This window comes from Artemia sp. Qi Xiang Cuo, chromosome 8 (genome assembly GCF_049724085.1).
Source record: "Artemia sp. Qi Xiang Cuo chromosome 8, ASM4972408v1, whole genome shotgun sequence".
Classification (NCBI taxonomy): Eukaryota; Metazoa; Arthropoda; class Branchiopoda; order Anostraca; family Artemiidae; genus Artemia; species Artemia sp. Qi Xiang Cuo.
In genome coordinates this window covers 75,507,086-75,534,315 of record NC_142801.1, presented here as the reverse complement: position 1 = coordinate 75,534,315, position 27,230 = coordinate 75,507,086, and the positions used below count along the sequence as shown (strand labels likewise).

At 36.8% G+C, this 27,230-nt stretch overlaps 1 protein-coding gene across 1 annotated transcript in view; it reads right to left on the bottom strand.

The window, feature by feature from the left end:
• EMC1 (ER membrane protein complex subunit 1) overlaps positions 1-27,230 on the bottom strand; it is a 102,445-nt gene that overhangs the window by 27,490 nt on the left and 47,725 nt on the right. The window contains exons 6-9 of the mRNA XM_089093753.1: positions 15,284-15,467; positions 11,237-11,353; positions 9,202-9,383; positions 6,561-6,737 (exon numbers count right to left, since the gene is read on the bottom strand). Coding sequence (XP_088949879.1) covers positions 6,561-6,737; positions 9,202-9,383; positions 11,237-11,353; positions 15,284-15,467 — 660 coding nt within the window. The remainder of the gene's footprint in view (positions 1-6,560; positions 6,738-9,201; positions 9,384-11,236; positions 11,354-15,283; positions 15,468-27,230) is intronic.

Here is a 27,230-nt window from a genome sequence, read left to right as displayed (position 1 = left end):
CAATGTACATCATCTTCTGTGTTTGAGCTATGTAAAGAGTTAACAATCACTTTCACTGAAAAACTTCTTAATATTTCAACAATTAGTGGAGTTGTTGTCGAAAGTTGCAGTGAAGATTTTGAAAGTATTATTCGCAAGGGTCCGGGAATAAGGAAGCCAATCTCTAGCGAAAACCAAAGAAAGTACCTTATTTCATGTGGTCTTAATCAGTCAAAGCCGAGAGTCTCCCAGTTGATCCTTCAATATAAAAAATGAACAATGGTGGTATGAGGATGGTATGGATGGTACCAGATGGTACGGATGGTATGAGGATTACCAGTTTTTAGAATAAAATGTCGAGAAAGATGCTGCCTTCTTCGTCCTATGTTTGCTTTTCTCTTGTGTTCCCAGGAGCAACCAATTCAAAAAAACTTGAGTGGAAGCCCGTCTGCGGTAATGGTACGAAATGAAGAGCAAAGAAAAGGCGAAGAAAGGAAAAATGGCAAGTCACTTCTCTTCCGAGTCACAAAAAGCAGCTTTAGTCTCTTTTTGTCATTTCGTCAATACCAGCTTTCATGGGGATTTCTTACTTAATAAAACCACCCGAACTAATGTTTTGCAGCAAGTAAAACGTTAAGAGACATACAGAAAAATTGTGAAATGTTTTTTCGACGCTCTTGATACCCGATATAGACCATACAAATTTACCTATTTACCCACAATTCCTCAGAACGAGTTCATTGACTGTCTTTCAGCAGAAGGCAGGAAGAAGATCCTCGACGAAGTTTTGGATGCAAAATTTTATTTTGTGATACGATACCTGATGCTTCATATTCTGATAAGCTAGCAGGCGTAATTCGCGATACCAGCTCGGAAGAGGCACCTAGAAAGAGACATTAGTGATGCTAATGACGAAACCAGGCAGAGTATGAAAGAAAATATAATAGGAACATTGTCAAAGAGAGGAATTCTTCTGGATAAACTAGTTTCCCAGTCGTATGACTATGCATGTGCAATGTCTGGTCAATCTAATGGAGCCTAGCAGGACATTACTAAACGTCTTGATCGTCGTGTACCCAATATCCCCTGAGAGGCCCATAGACTAAACATTATTACAGAACATGGTGGCAATTCATCTCTTCGGATAGTTTAGCTTTTCAACATCCTTGACAAAACGTACGTGTTCTTCTCTTCATCTACAAAGCACTTTGCCACCCTTAAAGGAAAACTCCAACTGAGAACAAGTTTAATCTCCAAAACTTATCACGGATTCGGTACACTGCAAGGGGTGAAACCATACAAGAAGTAGTTACTTAGTTTGAAGCACTGTATATAAATATAATACAGTATGATCTTTCCCTATCTCAACCATTATACAAACCCGGACCGATATGCAAGTGCTCCATTTAAACAACTATAAACATACTTTAAACAACTATAAACATAAGCGACATTCGATTTTTTAAGGGTAGACAAGTCAGATTTCTCTTGAACCCGAAACTTGGCTTCAACATTGTACACTGATCCGCTAATGACAGATTAAATGGGAGAAGCGGTTTGTACATACCGAGGATGTACTGCCAAAAATCACTGACCCGTGATCTTACTGTTATATTATTTATATACAGTGGTTTGAAGCAATAGTTTCATCCATTTCCGAAACAAAACAGATAAAGAACAACGATGTGAAGTCGAAGGCACTAGCTAGCGGCCTTCGGAAAAGATTGTAAACTTCGATTTTATCGCTTGCCTCATCTTTATGAAAAAATCATGTACAAGATTACGAGAGCAGCAGAAAAACATGAACAAGAGGAGATGAACATCATCGACGCAATCGAGATGCTTTGAACAAGAGCAGATCAACATCATCGACGCAATCGAGAAACTTTTCGAAAGAATATCGGAGAACGAAATAAGCAATTTCATTGACAGTGCAAAAGGGTTTGCCAGAATGAGAGAATCAGAATCAGTTCAATGAAAACAGCTGTCATAGACACATTAGAAAAAAATGCACTAAAACGTGCTATTTTTTACAGGAAAAACACTTCACTACATGAAAATCACTTCGCTACATCTTATTAAAAGCACTTGTAAAGAAAGGAACAAAGGAGTTACTGAGTTTGTTTGTGCGGCATGAGACGGGCATAAGCTAACACTTGCTTCTGGTATTTGCGCGGACAGGCATTTCAGGTGGTAATAGTGTCCGATGTACAGGACTAGACAATAGAAACTGGCCAAAACAAAGCATCAGCTGAAAACGGCGATCACGAAGGCTTGCTATTTCAAGTGACTTAAGAGCGGAGCTGTAATCTACATATTTGTCACAAAGAATGACCTTTACAGATCGTTTCTGGATCCCCTCCAAATAACCACTTAAATAATCTATGCGATTAACTAGCGGGCCCCAGACGGGACACACATGTTCAAGGATGGGTCGAACAAAAGTGAGGTACGCCGTTTTCAGTTGATATATGGGAAAACCTAGGTGGCGCATCGCCACTAGTGTCAGCATAGCAGAATGTCCCTTCTTTACCAGCTCTTGTACGTGAATAGAATACGAACAGTCCACACTAAAGGTGACGCCCAAGATAGTCGCACACGAAGCAGAAGGGAACAAAGTCTCGGGGCAGGTAAAATCACTTTTAAGTGGGTTAAACCTCAAAACCTTTGATTTATCCTCGTTAATTTGAAGAGTGTTAGCAGTATACTGTGATTTAAACTGATGGAAAAAGTTGGGTCAAACTTGGCTACAGCTTGCGAATCCTTTACGTGGTATTTAAGAAGCGCAGACAAATCATCGACGAATTTAAAACTATCTTCGAAGCCAGAAAGGACGTACTTGATAACAGCCAGAAAAAGAACAGCTGCTAATTTGGTACCGTGTGGGGCACCACGTGTAATTTCCACTCATTCCGATTCAATATCACCGGGACAAAGGACGCACACTTTTTGATACATGTGACGTAAGAAATCAGCTACTAATAGGAGTATGTGCTTACGGACCCCCTTGACTTGACTTGAGATTGGACCATCTGTCTTGGCTTTTCTCTGTCTACAATTACCCAGCCCAGTCTTGATGCAACCTATGCAACCTATTGCCCAAAATACTTGATAACTTCAATTCAAAGGGGCGGCAAGAGGGTGCTTAATCAAATCAAATGCCTTTCGGTAGTCTACCACAAGTAAATCGACAAAAGCGCTTACTAACTCCCACCATTCAACTACTAGGTGATAAAGCCGTATTAAATAAACAGATGTGCTGCATCCCTTCAAGGGGTCATTCAAGGTATTGGAAGAGGTCAAGTGACGGTGAAATTTGCGTAAGAAGTTCACGACATATAAAAGATTCTGCAACTTTAGCAAAGTTCAATGTGATTGAAATAGGTCTTAACTTATTACATGTCTTAGGTCCTTTAACTTTGGGTATCACGCGAACATAGGCTCGCTTCCAAGCATCGGGAAAGGTTTGTTCACTGAAGCACTGATTGATGATCGATGCCAATGGCTTGGCTAAAAAACAAAGCATATTCGCCAACAAGTTTGACCGGCAACTCACCATGGTAGGAAGAACAGTTTGGTTTTAGTTCTTTTAAGTTCTTTATAAACAGCAAATTCAGTAAACTGTTTTATTTTGTCAGTTTCACAATCGACTGAGAGATTGACCAGTTCGGCCTCCGTAATTGAGGGGTAGGTGGTACAAATACCAGCAAAGAACTCGTTCACGTCTGAAGCTCTCGTAAGAGACCCGTCAGGCTTGGGTATTTTTAGCTCACTGTTAACTGACTCTGTTTTCTGTTTATCTATGGAATGCCATTTCCAACAGCTACTTTGGAGAAGGGATACTACCTTTTCCTGAACATAATTTTTTCCCTTGAAACGATTGACGGCCAAGATTCAATTTCTAAGTTTCACCGCCGCGGCTATTTGTCCGGAACTGTGCAGCTTGCACCTCATCTTGATCATTTGTTTGAGATCACTTGTGATCCATGGCTTATCGGACTCACATACCACTACAACTTTAGTGGGAAAAAACTTGTGAAACATCTCTAACAGAAGAAAGTTAAACTGCTGAACTGTACTATTCAGGTTACGAACACAGGTCGTAAAAGCAGTAAGCCCCGATCCACAGACCGAAATCGCAGATTGATTGAGGGTTAAGCGGACGAATAGTCACTTTGGTTTTCTTTGACTTCTATTGGTTATTTTTGGCTTGCCGGAGGATTACATAATGATCTGAACTCTGGAGAGGACACCGAGGGGAGTAATAATTGTCACTCACGCTCGTAAAAATTAGGTCTAGTGTACTGCCACTCTGGTGCGTAGCAATGGTAACTACCTGCTTCAGATCAAGGACACTAGATACCCATTGTCTGTTTGTCTGGTTAAAATCGCCAGCTATTATGAAGCCAGCAATGAGAGAAGTCGATCCAGAAGCAGATCTCGTCAGAAATCATCGTCGGTGACTTGGGCCCTCTCGTTTTGACAGCCGAGATCAATGTCAAGCGAGACCTCAAGGTATCAGTTCCATAGACAACATTTTATATTCCTGCTCGAAGGGTTTACTAAAATGATGGGAGATAATCTCAGAGCTTGCCTTATAAATTTTCAGCCATTTTGATCCTAACTTTAACCTCCTTTAAAAAAAACGATTTCAGTTGCAGGTAATGAGCTAGCAACAACGTTTTATTCCAAACCAAGAAAGACATCCATATTGTACTGCTTTTCAAGCAGAGCTGTTTCTGTTTCAGTTTTGCCACGGCGCTACTTGCTTCAGAGAAGTCGTAGGTGAAAGAAATTGCCGGCAACACCAGCTTAAGCAAGCCAATTGCCTTTGTAAATTGGCTGCAACAGCACCTGCTGCAGTTGTTGCTGCCAAAAGAACATTTAGCAAGCTCAAGTTTATTAGTTAGAACTGCCTATTAGTTAGGACTTGACTATTAGTTAGAACTATTAGTCAAGTTTATTTAGTTAGAACTGCCATGGTTGATTTTTGACTAGATTCCTTATGTTGTTAACGAATGAGAAAGGCCCCAGCGATGCCATTGACTTAAACAATATTGTCCAATGGTGGCCCACTTTAAAGAACAGGCCACTACAAACATAGCTGTCTTTAGTTATGCATGATGTATTCCGTTTTAACTTCTTATTTGTCTCCGTAAATAAGTATAAATGATAGAAGGTTAATTATAATCAATTTTCACGAGTCATATTATATGACCTAGGAATCCTTTAAATGGTGGGATCTCAATCCTCCCCCCTGGCCTTGGTCCTTCGAGCCACCCCTGTCTGCTTACGGAAGTATTTTTCATTAAAAATTAAATTAGCCATAGCCATTGCTCCTAATTTTTTCAGACATATATGGTTGTGTTCGTTTCCATTGAACCAACTCAAAAATCAGATTGATTTTCACTGTCCTAAGACAAGTGTTAGATAGACAAAATTGTATTGCTTACTTTCTTCAGTTACATAAAAGAGCAAATAAAAGAAGTTACTACAACGTTCTGTAACTACCCCTTTGAAGTTTCACAAAAAAACTGACTTACCAGAAAGTGAATGTTGAACAATTGTGGCAATACAGAATAAAAGCGAAAAAAGCTATAAATATTTCTTACAGAAGATTCGGAAAATCACTCAATACCCTAACATGTATTTGTGTTGCAAGGTAAGGGGTGCAAATTACAAAAGGGGAGGGGGGAAGCAGTTTTCCATTAAATAAGCATATTGGTAATAAATAAAGAACATTAAATGTTTTAATAGGTTGTAATACCTTCGTAAAAATGAAAAGTTCATAGTTTTTTATTGGTTCGAGGACAAAGGTAGGCATAAGCACAGAGGTCTAGGCCTCAAAGTGAAGTTTTTAATTGTCTTCCCACGATGTAGGGGAAGGTATTGCTCCCCTTCTCCCTCTTTGGTCACGTCCATATTTTGTTCACTTCCTTGTTTTATTTCCCCGGCTGTTGTACAACATCCAAAATAGATATTTTTGCCCAGAAATAACTTTCAATTTTACGATTAACACGAGACTCCAATCACCGAATTATCAAGCAAAAACCATTGTGACCTTGGGGATGTTACTAAAAAATATCTGATTAAAAAGCTACTTCAAAGGTGTTTTGACTTTATTAATTAAAAGAAGAAAAAGAAGAAAATAAAGGGGTTCTAAGATACCTCTTTCGCGCCCTCTCACATTTTTACTTACCTTTTCAATCATTCTCCAATCGACATTATTATTTTTGACACACTAATTTCGAAGTAAATACACATATATATATATATATATATATATATATATATATATATATATATATATATATATATATATATATATATATATATCCATTATAAAGCACAAACTGCAAAATTAATAGAGTAAAGAGGAGAAGAAGAAAAAAACACTTCTAAAAAAAAAAAAAACCAGCAACATATCCAAAGAAAAAAAAAAGAAAAAGCCCGAAATAAGGACACTCAAAAATTTCCAGTACACGTCCAGTTCAACTATTACCCACTTCTTATCTATTCTGGACAGCAGCCAATAACCAACGTCACAAAAACGAAGAAAAGAGGAAGGGGGATACTATTACCTTATCCCTTCCAACGATGGCAACACGAGCTGTAAGAGGATGATGGGCAGAACCACGGAGAACGAACATAGGATATTCATTATTCCTCTTATCACGAATTTGCTTGGTCACTGGCTCAAAGTCCGCCAAATAGCGATTCCATACCATCTTTCCACTCAATGAATCAATGCCAAATAGCTATAAAGAGAAAAAGCATACTATTATAGCAATAATTGTACTGAAAAACTATTAAGCAATACCTAAACATTCATCAAAAGATGAAATTAATATCAGCCCTTAAATGATATGGCCACAAAGTGACTTGACAGGTGGGTTGGGTTGGAATCTATCCATAGATTTATTATCAGTATAGATAAATTACCCAATTACCGAAGAATTACCGAAGGTAAGCACATACATTGGTGATGTTAACTTCGGACAGATAGAGCCAGGTTGTCGGGTTACTATTATATAACCAACCCTTATATTTGAAAGTTTTTACAGTTAAATGAGGTATGGACATACCTTCTTCGTTCAATTTACAAAAAGGATAAGAAACTCCAGTCCACTTCTGCACCTGATACCTAGAGCATGAGATAAAAATAGTTCAGCGGAATAAAAAAAAAAAAAAAAAAAAAAAAAAAAAAAAAAAAAAAATACAAACCCGAATTTTAAAAACAAATCTGGAGCCACGCCAACGGATATTTACTATGTTGACTTAGTTTAAAACCAAATTACATTCTGCTGCCGCATCTAGTCCGGTCTTGTGTTACAGGTTTTAAGCAGTTTGGTTTTAAGGCTCGTCATGGTTGTGCAACGGTGCATAGATTAATGAAAAACATTTTCAGGCGAGTAACCGAGACAAAGACAACTCTCTACATCTGTAGTGTTGATATAGCTGCAGCATTTGATTCAGTTCTGCACCCACAGTTTCTTCTGACTATTCTAGAGAATGGGGTAATCCCAGCATAGTTAAGGTCCTGTATTTTTGGTATAGTAATAGCGTTATTCATGTTTGTACCGGTATAATGGAACGTGAAGGAAGATCTGTACCTATTCTTACAGAAGAAATACACATCAAAAAAGGAATCAGGCAAGGATCAGCAATTAGCCCGGTTTTATTTAATGCGGCAATTTACAGCGCTACTAAACATATCCTTGGTAGCTACTTCTTTGATGGTGTAGATTTGAGTTTAATATCGTATGCGGATAACCTCCTTCTACTAAGTTCTTCACTGTCGCTTTTAAAAGATAATCTTGAGCTGCTGGTTAATCTTTACATAGTTATTGGTCCCCGTGTTAATATCTCTAAGACAGAATTTGTAGTATTTAACGGTACAGATAGCGCGAGAACTCTTCTTTCGGTTTGCGATGGCCTGCAGTCGCTCGATCAGAGACAATTAAGTATCTCGGAATTCAGTACGGATCTGACATTAGATTGCTGTGTGGCCTGGTTTCGTCCTGGGCATATCAAGGCATGAGCAAAGGGTACTCTGATGAAAAGCAGTAGCTCTGGAAAATACTGTGAGCAAAAGGATTCTGGTGAGACTTTTTAACGCAATGGTAACACCGCATTTTCTTTACATTTCCCCTTTATTTGATCTGCTTACACAGTCCGAAAAACAACAACTTCATACTAAATGCTGCAAAATATCTGTTAGGAATCGTGCCCTGGACGTCCAATACCTTCTTATGCCAAAGGTTCGGAATTATTGATCCTACCGCAAAATGCGAAAAAATTGAAATCCGTGCTCGTGCCAAAACCCTGACGCACCTTTATTTCTCTTCGCTGACACGGCTTATGCATGATTTTGCTTAAATTTGTGTGTGTAATGTAGTTGTGTGAAGTGATCTCTTTTTTTTCTTTTTTTTCTTTTGATTATTTACTCCGCTACCTTCTTTTGTTCTGTAGTGGGTATAAACAAAATATTATTATTCTGAACATTGCTTTGATTTAACCATAGATGTCATGGTTATTAGACTAGTTAAGGTTATAAAATCATACCACCCTTGATTTGGTTGGTCTTCTAAGCACGTTTCAAAATGGCTACGAAAGTCGTCTTTGCTATAACTAGGGCCTACGGCTTCAACCTAAATATATAAGGCATACGTAGTCAGGCTTGCCCCCCCCCCCCCCGTCCATAATCAAACCAGTTAGAAAATACAAACAATTATAATTTTTTCAATTATTTAAACACTAAAATAAACTTGAGGTAATTTAACCCCACCCTCCCTCTTCCATTCCGGTGACATTAGCTCACTCTCACCCCCGAATTAAACTCCTGGATAAAATAATGGTAAGCTACTACCAACAGAGAAATAAACTACATAAATATGGTGCAGATAAAATCACGAAGCATTCACAAAAGTTCTCTAAACCGCAGGATAGGATCCCTGCAAAAAAATTTGGAATATTAACGACTTCTTAGAGCGAATTAAAGACAATGTCTTAAATAATTGAGTTACTATGCACCTTGGAATGTGCCATAAAAATATGATATGAAACTTTTCCTGGTATGGTTTAAAATATGAACAAACACATAAAGATGTAAGTTAGACGTATTCTACATAACTAAAACTGATCCTGGGAGCAAAGTAATTCTTCTGACTTTTCAGGGGAATTGTATAACCCCTGGATAAAGGTCTGGTCGCGCTTACTTACCTTATTTGCTTCCGTGGCAACAACAACCATTTTATGGAAACCAAACTTATCCCGGACCAAGCCTCTGTCTTCAACCCCGGCAACAGTTGTCGTCTTGCGCCCAAGTAGAACCTCTTTAAAAATCAGAAATATCTGATAGGATTCTGAGATAATTCTTCTTCCCATCCTGGATAGAATGCCATCTACAATTAAAATAAGGCGAGCTAAGAGCACCAAAAACTACATTATGTTTAATTCATTACAAGGCTAAGCCTGTTGCACAGTTTCTCAACCTGTAAAAATAGGCATGAAGAAAATGGTTTCGTGTTCACACTATAACGAAAAGACATTTGAAGTCAAAATAGGATGTGTTATAAAGGTAAGTGTATTTTTGAACTAGAGGTACCCATTCAAATATGGTCAATGTAATTGTGTGAACTGTTATGTATATCTAGGCTGGTTTGGTCGTTTTGTTATCTCTTTTTGTTTTTTTCGTACTCCACACTGTCACATTCTTATGTTTCTATTGGGTAATAAACAATTATTATTATTATCATTAAAGTGAAATTGAATGTTACAAATGTATTTATTCTAAGAGACAGTAAAGGAAAACAAGAAAAAGGACATTTGTGTTAATTTAGTAAGTTGTTATAAAAGTAGAAATGATTTACACGTATGCAAAACTGGAACGAAGAATAGGCTTCACACAAACTAAATTAATTTTCTACTTGTATTTAGCAGGCTTTTCCGCTTGAAAGCAGATATTCTACTTCAAAAATATTCAGATGTAAAAAGAAAACAAATAAAAAAGAATGGGAGAAACTAAATATACTTATTAACTAATTAAATTTATTAATTAATTCAATAAATTATAAATATAATTAGATAAAAAAAATTCTTTCTCGTAGAGGGGTTGGGCCTAGTAGTAACCCATTATACTTGTCTAACACAATTTATATTTTTCTTGAAACATCAATAAGACACAGCCAGTGAAATGGTAGCCGGCTGGTAACAGGTATATTGCCTTACAGGTAACAGGTAACAGGTAAATGGTAGCTGGTAACAGGTAACTAATTGCCTTAGTTACCAGAATAGAACTGCTCCTGCTCTTCTCAATATTTATTAATCCTGCTAAACGCATGAGGCGCTCAAGTCAGCTATTTTCATTTTACTATTAGAAGACAGGAAAGAGTATACACGGGGTAAGGGTAATCGGTTTCAACCCCCTTCCGAAATATCTCTCTCACTCGTAAATTTATTGTAAAAATACAGGTAAAAAACAACTATTACTGTTAAAAAGCCCATAAGTATTTCTCCAACTCGTCAATTGGTCTTTAAAATCCACGTAAAAAAAAAACTTGCTGAAGAGCGTTAAACAAAGTCCATGGGAAATAAACATCTCCTTCTTCATTCTTTTGGTAGTTCCCCCTCCCTCCGAACAAAAATTTTAGATACTGCCCTGTTAGGAGATAAGAAGTTTCGGTTAGTAAACAATATTAACGTTCAAACATATGAATCAGCGAGGCTAAGATTAACAAGATAAATATATCACAAAAGAATTCGTTACATATTGCCTTGTCAATGTGTGTTATTTTATATTTTTCTGGAATTTAATTCTAGAATCCTGAGCATTGCATCCTTCAAGCATCACCGCACTCACACGATAGAGTTTATATAGGAAACTTAACGTTTAGGCTTATACTCCATAACACATACTGGCAATTTCAGCGATCTAGACAACATATTTATTTGGAAATAAAAGTGGCCTCCTTGAAATGCTAAGTAAACTTGTTGAACAAGGAGACGTTACAAAACTAAGAATAAATACACAATAATAATTTCTAAAATATACACAATTTAAATAAAATTAAACAATTTCAGTAACTGATCGTGTTTCAACAATGCCGGCCAAAAATTAATAATCCAGTAATGAAATACAAATACGAAAATAAGTTTTTTAGTCTCGAAATTTATTTTCCCAAATAACAATTCTTGTGTTTTAATATTAACAAAACTCATTTATAATGAGAAGTAGCTAAAAGGGAAAAAAGGCTACCTTTACTATTGTCAAATTCCTCTTCAATCGCTGCTTCTCTTTCAGAAACAGGTAGATCAACCATGTGGGCAGATACAACCGAAGCCAAACCCTCCTCTCGTGTCCACCAAACATCTCCTATAAAAAAAAAACAATCGTGGATACAACTAAAGCAGCACAACACTTATGTTTCCCTCAAGACATCGATGCAAACGCTGAGAGAAAGGGGCCAATTCTTGTCATTTCAACAAGACTTCTATTATCTGCAAGTTGGTATGTAAAGGTGTACCCCATATATATGTATACATATACCTATTGAATTGAATTTTATTAATAACCCGTCTTACAATCAACGAAAAAAAACGCAGCACAAACCAGAAAACCGTCAACACAGGGTCACTATCAACACATGGAAACTACACACACGAAACTATTTGGGAAGGTGGACCAACTCATGGGGCGAAGACCATAGTTTTTCCTCATAAGGCAGAGTGGCCCCTTTAACCGCACCAGAGGCTCAGCAATATCATGCTTAGCAACGATATGGCAATTTCTAACGAAAGGTGGTACTTGTGGCACATACCGTGCATACAAAAAAATACTGTCCTCATATCTTTCTTATTACGGGCACTCAAAATCTTTCAAGCGGAGTTACAAAAACAATAGGCGAGACAGGGCAATTGTACTATAAAGACGAATTTTGGGGCTAGAATTTCCACGGCTAGTAACAACTGTAACATATGCAATAAGTACTTTTTTCGAAACATGTTAGAACCAAACTCCGAGTCTCTCGAAGAGTAAGATCAATCGGTAGGCCAATGTACATTATATGATTAGGTGTTATATCAATTACATCCTCCTTTCGGTGTTATTTAATTACCTCATCTGGGTAATTGAACAACAAAACAGCTGGCTCATCTATATTAAACTACAAACACAGCCGCATTAAAATTGGCAAATTAAAACTAGCTACATATATATATTCAGTAGAGAAACAGTCTTGTTTCCCTCGGGAAACAAGAAACCCTTAAATATTCTATACAAATAGGAAAATGAGATATCTAACCAATTAAATTTCGGCAAGCACTTGCCCACTCCTCCGAACCATCTTGAAAACTTTTCTAATGACACTGATGAGCTCCCCCTCCTCTCCATCTTTGTACCGTAAGGCGTGTGAACACAATTTTTAATGTTACATACAAAAATTATCTACAACAAGAGGGACACTATCTCCTTCCCCTCAGCACTGAAATTACAGGCATAGTCCAAAAATGTTCCCAGAATAAGAGAGGGATTAGAGATTAATTCCTGTCCCTTTCCCAAGCCTGCTTCTATAATTATTTGAATACCCACGAATAGTTGGAAATTTACGGGAATGAAAAAAGTCACTACCAGACTCCTTAGGAACAAATGCTCCATCGCGCGGCATCACTGTCTCTGAAACTGCGAAGCTTAATATAGTTTTTCAATAATGTTAAATCGATTGAATATCTCAGAACTGTCAATCCGTTGAAGCTTGGCCTCTTTTGAACAAAATTGTAGTTATGTGTCACGAAAAGACAGAAGACGCCACTTTACTGTGGTGCAATCTTTATGGCTACTTAAAAAAGACTCTAGAAATTATAATTTCCGTTGGAATGAGCCATCTTCCGATCTTCTAGGACTATTGATTTTACAAAAGAAATCGTTTGGAAAAAAAAGTGCTCAGTTCCCCAACATTTGGATCTCACTAAAATAAGGTTTTCAGTTCGAAGGGGATCTAAAATCGGATGCCAAAATAAGGTGATTTTTTTTTCAAAGTTTCGGTTACAATTAGCCCCGGTCGCCCCTGCTTGAGATTCGTTACTGCGAATTGTTTGATCAAAAACGACCCTTGATCTTATTCCTACCACCACTGAACCCTTACTAAGCAACGAACGGTTAGGCACAGAAGGGGTGCTGCTATTCTCACCACTTTTTGTACTGCAAACCAGAAGAAGCTTTTCAGGACAACATTCTTACATGCCCTTCGGATGTCCGTGTACAGTTCATTTCTGTTTTATATGATGGTAAAAAAAAACACTCGTTATCTAAACAAAATTGCTCGACTGCTAAAATTCTCCTTAAATAATCTTCTTCACAAATTCTGCTAAAAACAGCGTATATAAGTGTAAAAAATGGCTTACAAGCTACAAATATAAAATGTTGATACAGCTTGAACACACTAGGAATCATGAAATGAATTTGCTTTACTATGGATTTTATAAATTAACAAATGAAATTAGCAAATTAAGCATAAATCAACTTGCGAATTCAACTGAATATGCTTACTACCACTACATGCAAGACAGGATTTGCTATCATTTGCATCGTATGTTTTGGCTACGTTAGTTCAGAACTGTTTTATCCCATTTTTGCAAAATTGTATACTATACCCCACATCAAGAAACTAAGCACAATGCATTGGTTGTTCTGATGGCAATTCTAAGTTTTCAACGTAAGCCATCTGAAGTTAAGTTACGTGTTTTTTTTTTCTTGCTTGCAGAAATAGCTTCGAAGGGAAGTTTTTGGCAGTAAAAAAAATCAAGTCTTGAACCATAATGTCTTTTGAATGACCGTCAATTTTATTCGTAATTATTTTGGTCTATTTGCATGCGAATTTATTCAATTTCGATGAGTATATACAATTTTTTTTGTTCACATGGTTATTTTTAAACTCTGTAAAAAACATTTGGATTAAAAATGGTTTCTAATCCTGCCAAATACTATACTTTTTTTCATTTAAAATTAAGTGGGTAGTGCATCAGGGGCTGGCAAAAAATCAATTTATAGTGGAAATCAGTTAAACAAATTTCAAGAATAGCTCTCTATAGTTATGTTTCTGCCGTCCACTCACTTCTTGCTTCCCTCTTTTCAACTTTATTCCTTGAGCATGGTTATATACTCGTTTTAAATATACCATCTGATGCAGATAGTTTGGGTTTCAGGCGAGTTAAACAAAACTTAGGCTAATTTTGACTTGATACAAGGTTGTGAATTAAATTTCTGAACATGTCGGAGCTGAAGTTAGGTTTTTTCTCAGAGAGGGGGGGGTCTAGACTTTGTCGCCCCCTGCCGCACCATCAATGCTGTAAATGTTACAATTTTGCATAAGTATATTACAATTTTAGCTTGTTTTGCCGCCCCGCCTTGCCACCCGGGGCACTTGCTCTCTCTAGCCCCCACCCCCTAGATCCAGCCTGAACTTAGTTCTTATATTAGCCCCTTAGAGACAAAAAAGATTAAGTTCACTTTTTGGCAGCTTTTTAAAGTTTCAGCGTCAAAGCACTAGATTATCCGACATGGAGAGCGTTTACTCGGAAAAAAAAATCAGAAGAAAAGCCAGGAGTAGGCAGGAGTTTGATATCACTCCAACACCAAGCCGTCCTAGCCGAGTGGATTGGTGCGCTGGATTTAAGATTCTTTGTCCGAGTGGGCGAGGCTTCGAGTCCTGGAGTGTCCAGTTATTTGGTTTGGAACGGGGGTCAGTGGCGTGACTCTGTAAGCTCAGCCAAAGTCGACCCAGCTCTAAATGGGTACCTGAAGAAATCTGGGGAGGGTAAGCAGGAAGGGTGTGCGGAAGCACCCCAACCCCTCATTGCACTTCCTGGCTGAAGGGCCAAGAAACGGAGATCAGCACCGCCGGTAGGGTCTCTCTAGTTAGGCTTAAACTCTAGTTGGGCCAGTGAGGCAAAACACAAATTATGGTCCTGGATAGTGTTACCCCTTTTGATTTTTATGCTATGAAATACCATTGCTAGCCGACTGAAAAATGCAAAATATATAAGTTATGTGAAGCAAGTTTTATGACACCCTGTTTTTCGACAGCCTGGCAAAAACTAGATTTATAAATTAATTTATAAACAAATAACAAATAATTAATGAATAAATAATAACATATAAGAATATAAACGACGTAATATAAATAAAATTATAAAATATGATACAATTTATAATATGTTATAAAAATACATATTATGTAAATAATAAATACAAAAATTAACAAATAAAAATAATAATAAATTAATTAATTTGCAATTAATATTTTACCTTTCACAGTTCCAAAATAAACGGAATGGTCTTTTAATGACAAAAGGTAACGGCAGTTAACTATTTCACCATTAGCATTCTTTGTTATCCAAGGGAAAATATGAGACGGAGACGCTTTAGATACTAGACGTCGTTCCATAACTTTACCACCAGACTTCAAATCGATTAAGCTGATCTGAATGTCCTAAAAGGACAAAAGAAAAACTATATCATAGGCAGCGCTAAAGAGCAATGTGGGGACAATGTATTATTTTTTTTTTTTTTTTTAGACCAGGGCACTTTTTATCGAAAAAGTTGTCGTAGAAACTTCGAAAAGGGCTCATTTGATTGAAAATTGGAAGGGTTTGTGCCCTTTTTAATAGTTGAAGTAATTGGAGGGCAAATAACACCCCTCCCACTCCCATCCTTTCCCCAATCACACCCAATCAAAAGCCATTTTGAGATAGCCATTTTGTTCAACGTAGTTGAAAGATCCGGAAATTATGTCTTTGAGGATGACAACCCCCCCCCCCCCCAAAGAGCCCTTAGGGCAAGGGTTGTAAGTTATGCCCTGGGAGCATATAATGTTTTCATAGAAAGGAAGATCGTATAAACTTCGGAAGGGGCTCATTGGATTGCTAATTTAGATGTTTTAGTGCGCATTTTGAGATTCAGAGTGATGGGGGTGGATACCCCCCCCCCTAAATCTCGTCTTTTCCCAAAAAAATCTGATAGAAATTTTTAGATGACTATTTGTTATCGTAGAAACTTCAAAGAAGGCTCATTCGATTGGAAATTGAAAGGCTAGGGCGATCGTATAGAATAGAATAGAAAGGGTGATCGTATAAACTTCGGAGAAGACTCATTGGATTGGTAATTAGAAGTTCTACTGTTCTTTTTAAGATTCAGAGTGATCGGAGGGTGGATACACCCCCCCCAAACCTCGTATTTCCCGAAATGCATCTGATACAAATTATGAGATGGCCATTTGTTGTCGTAGAAACTTCGAAAAGAGCTCACTCGATTAAAAATTGAAAGGGCTAGTGCCCTTTTTAATAGTCGAAAGTGATTGGAGGGCAACTAACCCCTCCTCCCACGCCCACCATTTCCCCAAACACATCAAATCAAAATTTTGAAATAACCATTTTGTTCAACGTAATTAAAAGGTCCGGAAAATATGTCTTTGAGGATGAAAACCCCCCCCCCCCCAGAAACCTCAAGACAAGGGTTGTAAGTTATGCCCTGGGGGCATATAAGGTAGGCTATATTTAGAAAGGGTGATTGTATAAACTTCAGAGGGGGCTCATGGGATTGGTAATCAGAAGTCCTAGTGACCTATAAGATTCAGAGTGATCACAGGGTGGATATCCCCCCCCCCCGACAACTTGTATTTTCTTAAAATACATCTAATAGAAATTTTGAGATGGCCATTTGTTGTCGTAGAAACTTCGAAAAAGGCTCATTCGTATAGAATAGAATAGAAAGAAAAGAATAGAATAGAATAGAAAGGGTGATCGTTTAAACTTCGGAGAAGGCTCATTGGATCGGTAATCAAACGTTCTAGCGTTCTTTTTAAGATTCAGAGTGATCGGAGGGTGGATACCCCCCCCCCCTACCTCGTATTTTTCCGAAATGCATGCGATAGAAATTTTGAGATAGCCATTTTTTGTCATAGAATCGTCGAAAATATCTCATTCGATAAAAAATTTAAAAAGTTAATGCCTATTTTAACATTCAAAAGCGATTGGAGGGCAAATAACCCCTCCTCCCATGCCCACCATTTCCCCAAACACATCCAATCACAATTTGAGATAGCCATTTTGTTCAATGTAATTGAAAGGTCCGTAAATTATGTCTTTAAGGATGACAACCCCCCACAGCCCTCAGAGCAAGGGTTATAAGTTATACCCTGGGGGCATATAAGGTATATATAGAAAGGGTGATTGTAAAAACTCTGGAATGGGCTCATTTGATTGGAAATCAGATTTTTCAGTGCCTTTTAAAGATTCAGAGCAATAGGAGGGTGGATATGCCCCCCCCCCCGCCCTACACCTCGTATTTCCCGAAATACATCTGATACAAAAAAATTTTTGATGGCCTTTTGTTGTAGAAAATTCGGAAAAAAGCTCATTAAATTGAAAATTGAAAGGGCTAGTCCTCTTTTTAATAGTCGAAAGTGATGGGAGGGCAACTAACCCCCTCCCATGCCCATCATTTCCCCAAACACATCCAATCAATATTTTGAGATAGCCATTTTGTTTAACGTAGATGAAAGGTCCGAAAATTATTTCTTTAAGGATGACAACCCCCCCCCCCCCCCCCCAAGAGCCCTCGGGGCAAGGGTTCCTGAAATTCATCTGATAGAAATTTTGAGATGGCTATTTATTGTCGTAGGAAATTCAAAAAAAAAGCTCATTTGATTGGAAATTGAAAGGCCTAGTGCTCTTTTTAATAGTCGAAAGTGATGGGAGGGCAACTAACCCCATCCCACGCCCACCATTTCCCCAAACACATCCAATAAATTTTGTGAGATAGCCATTTCGTTTACCGTAGTTGAAAGGTCATAAACATATGTCTTTGAGGATGACAACCCCCCCCCCCCAGACCCCTCAGGGCAAGGGTTGTAAGTTATGCCCAGGGGACGTATAAGGTATATATAGAAAGGGTGATCGTATAAACTTCAGAGAAGGCTCATTGGAATGGTAATCAGACGTTCTAGACTCCTTTTTAAGATTCGGAGTGATCGGAGGGTGGATGTCCCCCCCCCCACCTCGTATTTTTCCGATATGCATCTGATACAGATTATGAAATGGCCATTTGTTGTCGTAGAAACTTCGAAAAGAGCTCACTCGATTAAAAATTGAAAGGGCTAGTGCCCTTTTTAATAGTCGAAAGTGATTGGAGGGCAACTAACCCCTCCTCCCACGCCCACCATTTCCCCAAACACATCCAATCACAATTTGAGATAGCCATTTTGTTCAATGTAATTGAAAGGTCCGTAAAATATGTCTTTAAGGATGACAACCCCCCACAGCCCTCTGGGCAAGGATTGTAAGTTATGCCCTGGGGGCATATAAGGCATATAGAAAGGGTGATCGTAAAAACTCCGGAACGGGCTCATTTGATTGGAAATTAGATGTTTCAGTGCCCTTTTAAAGATTCAGAGCAATCGGAGGGTGGATACGCCCCCCCCCCCACGTTACACCTCGTATTTCCCGAAATATATTTGATAAAAAAAAAATTGATGGCCATTTGTTGTAGAAAATTCGAAAAAAAGCTCATTCAATTGGAAATTGAAAGGGCTAGTGCTCTTTTTAATAGTCGAAAGTGATGGGAGGGCAACTTACCCCCTCCGATGCCCATCATTTCCCCAAACACATCCAATCAATATTTTGAGATAGCCATTTTGTTTAACGTAGATGAAAGGTCCGAAAATTATTTATTTAAGGATGACACCCCCCCCCCAAGAGCCCTCGGGGCAAGGGTTCCTGAAATTCATCTGATAGAAATTTTGAGATGGCTAATTTTGAGATGGCTATTTATTGTCGTAGAAAATTCAAAAAAAGCTCATTCGATTGGAAATTGAAGGGGCTAGTACTCTTTTTAATAGTCGAAAGTGATGGGAGGGCAACTAACCCCATCCCACACCCACCATTTCCGCAAACACATCCAATCAATATTTTGAGATAGCCATTTTGTTAAACGTAGTTGAAAGGTCCGGAAAATATGTCTTTGAGGATAATAACCCCCCCCCTACATCCCTCAGGGCAAGGGTTTTAATTTATGCCCTGGGGGCATATAAGGTATATATATAGAATTGGTGATCGTATAAATTTCTAAGGGGGCTCATTGGATTGGTAATCAGAAGTTATATTGTCCTTTTAAGTTTCAGAATGATCGGAGGGTGGATACCCTCCACACCTCGTATTTTCCCAAATGCTTCAGATACAAATTCTGAGATGGCCATTTATTGTCTTACAAACTTCGAAAAGAGCTCATTCGATTGGAAATTGAAAGGGCTACTGCCCTTTTTAATAGTCAAAAGTGATTGGAGGGCAACTAACCCCCCTCCCAATCCCGCCATCTGCAAACAAATCCAATCAAAATTTCGAGAGGAAAGGTCTGGAAACTATGTCTTTGAGGATGACAACCCCCCAGAGCCCTCAGGGCAAGGGTTGTAAGTTATACCCTGGGGGCATATAAGGAGCATATAGAAAAGGTGATTTTATAAAATTTGGAGGGGACTCATTGGATTGGTAATCAGAAGTTTTGACCTAATTTTTGCTCATTCTTGACTTAATGGAGCTCTTTACTTTTCTTTGAAAACCTTGTGTTGTGGAAAAAGTTTTTTAAATTAATATATAGATAAAAATCGAATGCATGTCTGTCTGTTAGTCTGTACATTTAAAACTCGTATAAAACCACTTCAAATGCAGCAAAATAAAGCACTGCGTATCCTGAAAACTTTCATCCCCTCCCCAATATCCCTACCATCAATATCGCCAATATTACCAGTGGAATTATTATTATCTTTTCATGGATTGATGTTTTGTGTTAAGTATTTTGCTAAAATTCTACCGAAAATTTTTTATGCCATGGAACTATTTAACCAATGTGAGCATCATTATGGAACGTGGGGATCTTCTAAGTATGTTGAACCCCTAGCGTGCGGTGAAAGGTCAAGATTCTCACTCATACACTGCATGAACAAACCTTGGACTGTGCATAGTTTGGGTATTAATCTCGGTCTTTCTATTAGTATACTGCGGGGGCCTCTAAAAACTCTTTTACTAACCCTTTGATCATTTTATTTTTTTTTAATTTATATATATTTTTTTTTAATTCAGCTATGGTCTTCCCGCTGACTCATTCTTTTGGTAAGTTTTCTCCACGGCTTCACTTCACTATTTTTGGTGTTTTGTTTTAGTTCGTTCTCCATTTGGCTGCTGGCTTAGGATGATGCTTGGTAAGTCATACATTTTTCTGTTTTTTTTTTTTTTTATTTATTTACAAAAGAGTGTGATTATGTACAAATAAATTTATATATTATGTTTTTTTTTTTTTTTTTTGTTGTTTTGTTATTGGTTGCCTGGTAATACGAGCTAGAATCTCAGCCGGGCATACCCATATTGTAGTTGCATTTAGTTTGCAAATAAAAGAACCTGAACCTGAACCTTTATGCAACCAGAACCGGAAACTTAATGGAGCTCTTTACTTTTCTTTGAAAAACTTGTCTTGCGGAAAAGGTTTTTAAATTAATATATAGGTCAAAATCGAATGCATGTCTGTCTGTTTGTCTGTTCTTTATGCATTATGACACCCTTCATTCGATCGTCAAAAAAGAACTTTCAAGGAGCTGTACTCTTACAAAGGTTTTAGATATATAAAAAAAAAACCATGGCCCTCTTAATACTTTTCACGCTGGTGAAATTAGAAACCCCTCAACATAAATAGTTGGCAGTTCTTGCCAAAAGAATAATTCGCATTTTCTAAATATTCAGTTAACGGATCAGTTAATTATGAATTGCGTCATCTAAAACTCACTCTGAATTTGTAAAATTACTTTTTCCAGTATACTATCTGGGAAAATTTGCCAAGGGTATAATTCCACGGGGGGATGGGGGAATTTCCAAATTGAAATGAATTTGATTCGCATATACCGCTTACGTAATCGAAATAATAATTAAATAATTTATACAAATATAGGGTAAAGATCAATTTTATTTAGCCTCGGATGGAAAAAAAATGTTTTGAAAAAAAAATCGATATTCATACTTGTTGATTCAATGCATTAATGTGCTTTTCTATTTACAGCCTCGATACTCGAATGAAGGAGAATTGTCAGACGGAACTTTTCGTGGGGGGGGGGAATTACTGGGGGGAGAAGGGTCCACAGGGGGAATTTTTCAAACACTTTTAAATTAAAAAATATAACCGTTATTTATGCGCGGGGGGGGATTTTCCGCTGGGAGGGGGGATTTTCCGAGGCGCTATTTTCCTTAGAGGGGGTGTTTTCCTTCAATTTCATTTCTTATAAGATTACAGCAATACTCGACGCGTAAGCTATTATTACAATAATTATACAGTTAAATATTCCTATGTTTATATTATATGTGATACATTGTACATTTATACTGTACTATTAAATTATTTCTATGTACTATCTATAATAAATTGTATATTTATAATATACACAATAGGATAATTTAAATTCCAAAAATCTTGCTGACATAATATATCCAGTTACAACAGTGATATTATGGAAAGAAAATATTTTTCTAACTATCATGACCAAAAAAATTGGCAAAACCTGACTTGATAAGAGGCTTTCTCAAAAAACAAAAGTTAAGTGCATTAGAGAATTAGCACAAAGAGGATTATCTCAAATTATTTGAGAATGTTTGATGATGCTATGAGATCGCCAAACATTGATTTTGAAACGATTGAAAAAACATGAAATTGAGTAAAATTACAGTTTAGACTCAGGCTAAAAGATATCAACTTGTTCCTAAAGCTTTCGAACCAGGCAAATGAAATTTTCCGAAATGAATAAGCCTTTGGTCTTAAAAATATGTTTTTTTTTATCTCCATCACTCCTCCACTTTTGAGGCTTAAAAAATTGTAAATATTTGTCAGTCTTGATTTAATAAAGAGAAATTGGCTTTCCTTGGACTGTAGATCTCGACAAAGTGGTTCCAGGGATTCCAATTGGATTTCAAGTCAAATTTGAATTCTGTTCCAAGTTAGAAACCCCTTTTAGATAGATTCTTTTATGCCTTATAAGTAGGGAAGAAATGGAGATTTGAGGTTGGAAACAGCTTTCAAGATCCATATTTTGGTTGTAGATCCATTCGTGAAGATTTGAATCACTTAACAGAAAAATTTACCAAGTTTATAAAAGGACAGCTCCTTGAGGACGGGGTTTGAGAATATTTGAGATTAAATTCAAATATTGGAGAACAATTATTTGCGAATAAATTCACTTATTCTCATCATAGATAATAAATCACAACTTACGGTGTCAAACTTCACTTGAAGGTCAATATCCGCTTTTTCTTATTAGCAGGCTTTGGGGCTTGTAAGGGTACATCAAAGATACTGTCCGGGGAGGGGGGGGGGGGTAGTTGTTTCAGGGTAAAGGTTGAAAAAGTTTTAAAACGCATCAAATATTTGTTTATTTGCCTTTTTGTTATGTTTTTTTTAGTTGGAAAAGAACTTCAGGGGGAGGGTTTCAACCCTGAACCCTCCCCTCCCCCTTGGATACGGTTTTAACTTTTTCTTTTCTGAAACTCAACGATTTCTGCTCAGCGATAAAGTTTATCACCCTCCTATCTCATTTTCTAAAATTATAGTTCTCATACCAGTGTCACAGCTTCCCATGTGGGTTATAGGGACAATACTTCCCTAAAATCAGTTTTCTAATACTAAAGAAATTATTCTTAAATTAATCAATTAATAAATATTAATACAATCATTAAATTTGAAGAAGATACAGGATAGTTTCCACAGCCATAACTGACTGGAAGTTCAAAATAAATAATCGACAGGTAAAATAATCCCCTCCCTCTCTTTCCTCCTTCCCCTCCCTTTTAAAACTCATTGTGTAAAGCTTATTTTACAAATTCTGGACATTCTATTTGTAGAGTCTACTTTCTAATAAATTCTTTAAAAACTTTCATTCCCTAAATTACCCAAAAAAATAATAAGCCATCTCAATAGTCTCCCCTTTCCTTGTTTATTTATACAATTTCTGTCATTTCTCCCTTCTTGCGTTTTTATTAACCGGTTTAATTTGTTAATAAATTTTAAGAGTTTTCATTGTTTCATTTTTGACATGTTAAGTTATGTTTCTTTCTTGTTTTTTGTTTCTTTTTTTACCGGTATTATCATATTTGTTTTGTTTTTTTTTGTTTTTTTTTTTTGCTGTAACTGTTTTTAAGTTTGAGTGTGAAATGTGAAATCGGCCTACATGGGGTTGGATTAGTCATTTTCTGAAAATGAATCTTATTTAAGGTAAAGTCAGACACACTTCACTAAGATTCATTGAAACGAACCAGTCATAGATATTTACACACTCAAAATTTAGGCACAGCATGTCCCCAATTCTGAACGTATCTATGAAGCTTTATTTTAAAATGGGCCATTTCAAAAGTTTAAGACCTAATTTTTGTGATTAGTGACTTCAAAAACCTTTAAAACCCCAAATCTGATGGACTTACAGCCGTATATACAAATTCTTTTACTAAAACTAGATGGACATAAATCGCCGGAATCTTTTAGCGTCGGGAAGAAGAAACCGGGTTCCAAAAAAAAGGTAGAAATCGATCGTCTATATAATTGTCAAACCCGAAAGTTTCTATACTTTCGGTAATAAAAAAGTTTTTACTCAACCTGGTAAAATAATAAATATTGATTCGTAAGAACTGATATTCTAAAGTCAGATAATTGATATTTTAAAGTCAGAACTGGACTTATTAGGAGTTTCAGAAACTCATATCCAAGGGGTAGAAAATATGAAATAAGGCGATATAGAATTTATTTGAGAATTATTCATGATGAACAAGGGAATTCCTAAGTCTTGTTTAGGTTGGGAAAGTATTAGTAATAGGAGGCTAGTGGCTCATTTTATGACTAAAATGTGGTGGGTATCAGTCATAGTAGTATTTACTCCGGTATAACCAAGTAATGGAGATAGTAGTGACTCATGAATTTTACTTACAGCTACAGGAATAAATAGACAGGGTCTCAGGTAGAAATATGGCATTTTATTAGGAGATTTCAATGCCCAGGTCGGTAGAAATAGGGATAGATGGTATCCTAGCCTAGGTAAATTTGGTGTTGGAAAAGAAAACAGTAATGGCAACAAACTATTGCAAGTTTGTAGGTATAATAATCTAGTTATAACCAATAAAGAATTTGGTCGTAAAATAGTCCATAAGTTAAAATGGTGTTCACATGACACTCAGACAGCTAACCTTATCATGTTACTGTAAACCGAAGACTGAATGAATCGATGCAAGATACTAGGGTATATAGGAGTGCTGTTTATTGATGTTAAAAGTGATCACCATCTAGTAGTGTCAATGGTTAATCTAAAGCTGAAATTAAAGAAGGATAGCTACCTTCTGGGAAGTTATGACGTTGATAGACTCCAGAATGTGAATCTGAGAGAACCTTCCCACGAGCAATTGAATACTAGAGTGGAGAGTTTAAAATTCAACAATGTAAAAGATGGATGGAATAGCTTTAGGAAAATACTTTTTGAAGTCACTGATGGTGTCCTAGGTAAGAAAGTTAGAAACACATCTAGGAATGATAGTAAAAATGCTTTATGGTTAAGACAGGAGGAGGGGCTTGTACAAGAATTATTTGAGAGATAGATCATACAAAAATAAGAAGAACGCAAAGAAAGTAGAAAAAAGATTAAAACATGAATAAAGGAGGAGTGAAGTGGAGGCCGTGGATAAAATTGTTGAAGATCTGGAAGATGCAGCCATACTGCAAAACAGTAAAATACTGTACTGGCATGTTATTAAATTGAGAGGGAGTAGTCAATCTGGACTTGTCCCAGTTAAAGATAGGTATGGGGCTACAATTAGCGATTAGGAAAGAGTCAAAGAGAAATGGGCAGAACATTTTGAGAATGTGCTAAACTGTGACAGAGTTATAGGAAAAGATACAGAAAAGAATGAAAAGGTTTGTGACACTTTGAATGTGAAGGAAGATTCATTTTCTGAGGAAGAATTAGAGACAGTACTAGAACGATTAAAAAATAATAAGGCCCCAGGCGCTAATAGTGTGGTAAATGAGTTTTTGTTTAAATATGGAGGTAATGAAGTTAGAAATAACTTTCTGAAGACTACAAATATGATTTTTGAAAAAGGGGAAGAACCTAGCGATTTCAGAAAAACTCTAACTAAATCCTTCTATAAGAAAGGTGATAAGAGTGAGCGTGGTAATTATAGATGCATTGGTCTAGTTTCAGTAGGAACTAAATTACTTAGTATATGATTACTATTATGTACTTAGTATATGCAGTAGATAAAGTTTTACGAGAAGAACAGAGTGGTTGTACGAAGGGTAGAGGATGCATCGACCAAATTATCACTCTTTGATTAATGATTGAGATGTGCCTGAGTCATCAAACCCTTTACTCTTCAGTTCTATAGATTATGAGCAAGATTTGATTCAGCTGCTGTCCTATCCTTGTATTTTATAAATGTACGAGAATATTATTGCTGCGCTTAAGGTAGGAAATGAGGTTAGTAGCTGGTTCGCATTAAACAAGGAGTTTAGCAAGGTTGCGTGTCCTATCCATATTTATAGATCATTCAGATGGACTTTGTCCTAAGGAGCAGATCAAAGACAATGGGGGAACACGAAATCAATGGAAAAAAAACTCTCATAGACTTAGATTATGATGATGATTTAAGCATTCTAGACGAAAACGTTAGCAAAATGAAGGAATTTTTAGAGGTTTAAGTTCAGGGTACAAGAATATGTTTAAAAATTGATATTAGGAGGACTAAGTCGCTAAGACTAGGAATAAGTGAAGGTGGAAAGGTGATGTTGGATAACGAGAAGATCGAGCAAGTGGATAGCTTTACTTACCTAGGTAGCATTATTAATAAACATAGTGGGTGCAGTGAAGATGCCATAAGTAGAATAACCAAGGACCAGGGTGTATTTTTACAGTAGAAAACAGTTTGAAAAGATAATAAGATAAGTCTGCGCACCAAGAATAGAATATTGGAAGCAACAGTCATGACAGTGGTCATCTATGGTTTTAAAGCGTAGGCACTCCGAAAAATGGAAAAGGATTGTTTTGGGTACCCGACTGACTGACCGTATCTCAAACAGTAGGCTGTATGAAAAATATGGGTCAATCCCATTTTCAAGGGCTATAATGAGAGGAAGATTGAGATGGCTAGGACACATTCTACAGATGAAGCATGATAGATTGCCCATGGTCGTCCTTGTTGGGTAACCGTCACGGGCCAAACAAAAAGCAGGTCGCCCCGAATAGGGTACGAGGATGTCGTAAGGAAAAATTAAAGGGAAATAAGAACTTATTGGAAGGTTGTAACGAGGGAGGCTTTGAATAGATAGGGATGGAGGAGGAGCGTGCGTAGCTGTGTTGGCCTCAGGTGGTTTGGTGCTACGGTGAGTTGTTATTAGTTATAGTAGTAGACAATATCAGATCATTGGTATTCTATAACTGATAGATGTCATGATAACTGATACCCATCTCATTTTCTAATTCCAAAGTTTTTATAAACAATGCCAAACATACATAAGCGGGTTATAGGAAGAGTACTTGTCAAAAATCAGCCATCTAAGATTCATTTACACTCAACCTGATAAAATGATAGATATTGGTTCATGATAATTGATAAATGATAACGCAAATGATAATGATAAATAAATATTAACAAATGATGATTTACTGGAAGTGCAACTCATGGGCACACACTGTTTTTTAACATATTTTACGGATCATGTTACCGAAAAAAAAAATCATTTGGTCGTTGAAATCAAACATAAACCTGCCAGGACACGCATTTATATATTTGGAATGAAGGTAGAGGCCATAGCAACAATAAAGACGATTTTCTAAAAATTCTAAAATGTGCTTAGAAGGCCAACCAATTCAGAGGTGGCACAATAATAAACATATAGTATAACGTAACAACAAACATCAAGCTATAGGCTGAAAGATAGAATTCAAATTGAGTCATTTAGGCAAATATCAGTTCTAAGGAAGAAAATATTAAAATTATGTATTGACCTGTGATGGTGGAATAGAAATTTTTTTATTATTATTATTTTTTTTTTTTTTTATATTTGTTAACCATGTTGGGATAGCCTTCCATGCCCCACTTGTCCAGCGTTTGTTTTCTTTATGTTTGTTATGTTTTTTGTTTTTTTCTTTAACCAGGTTTTTTTTTCTTTCTCTCTTTTGTTATGA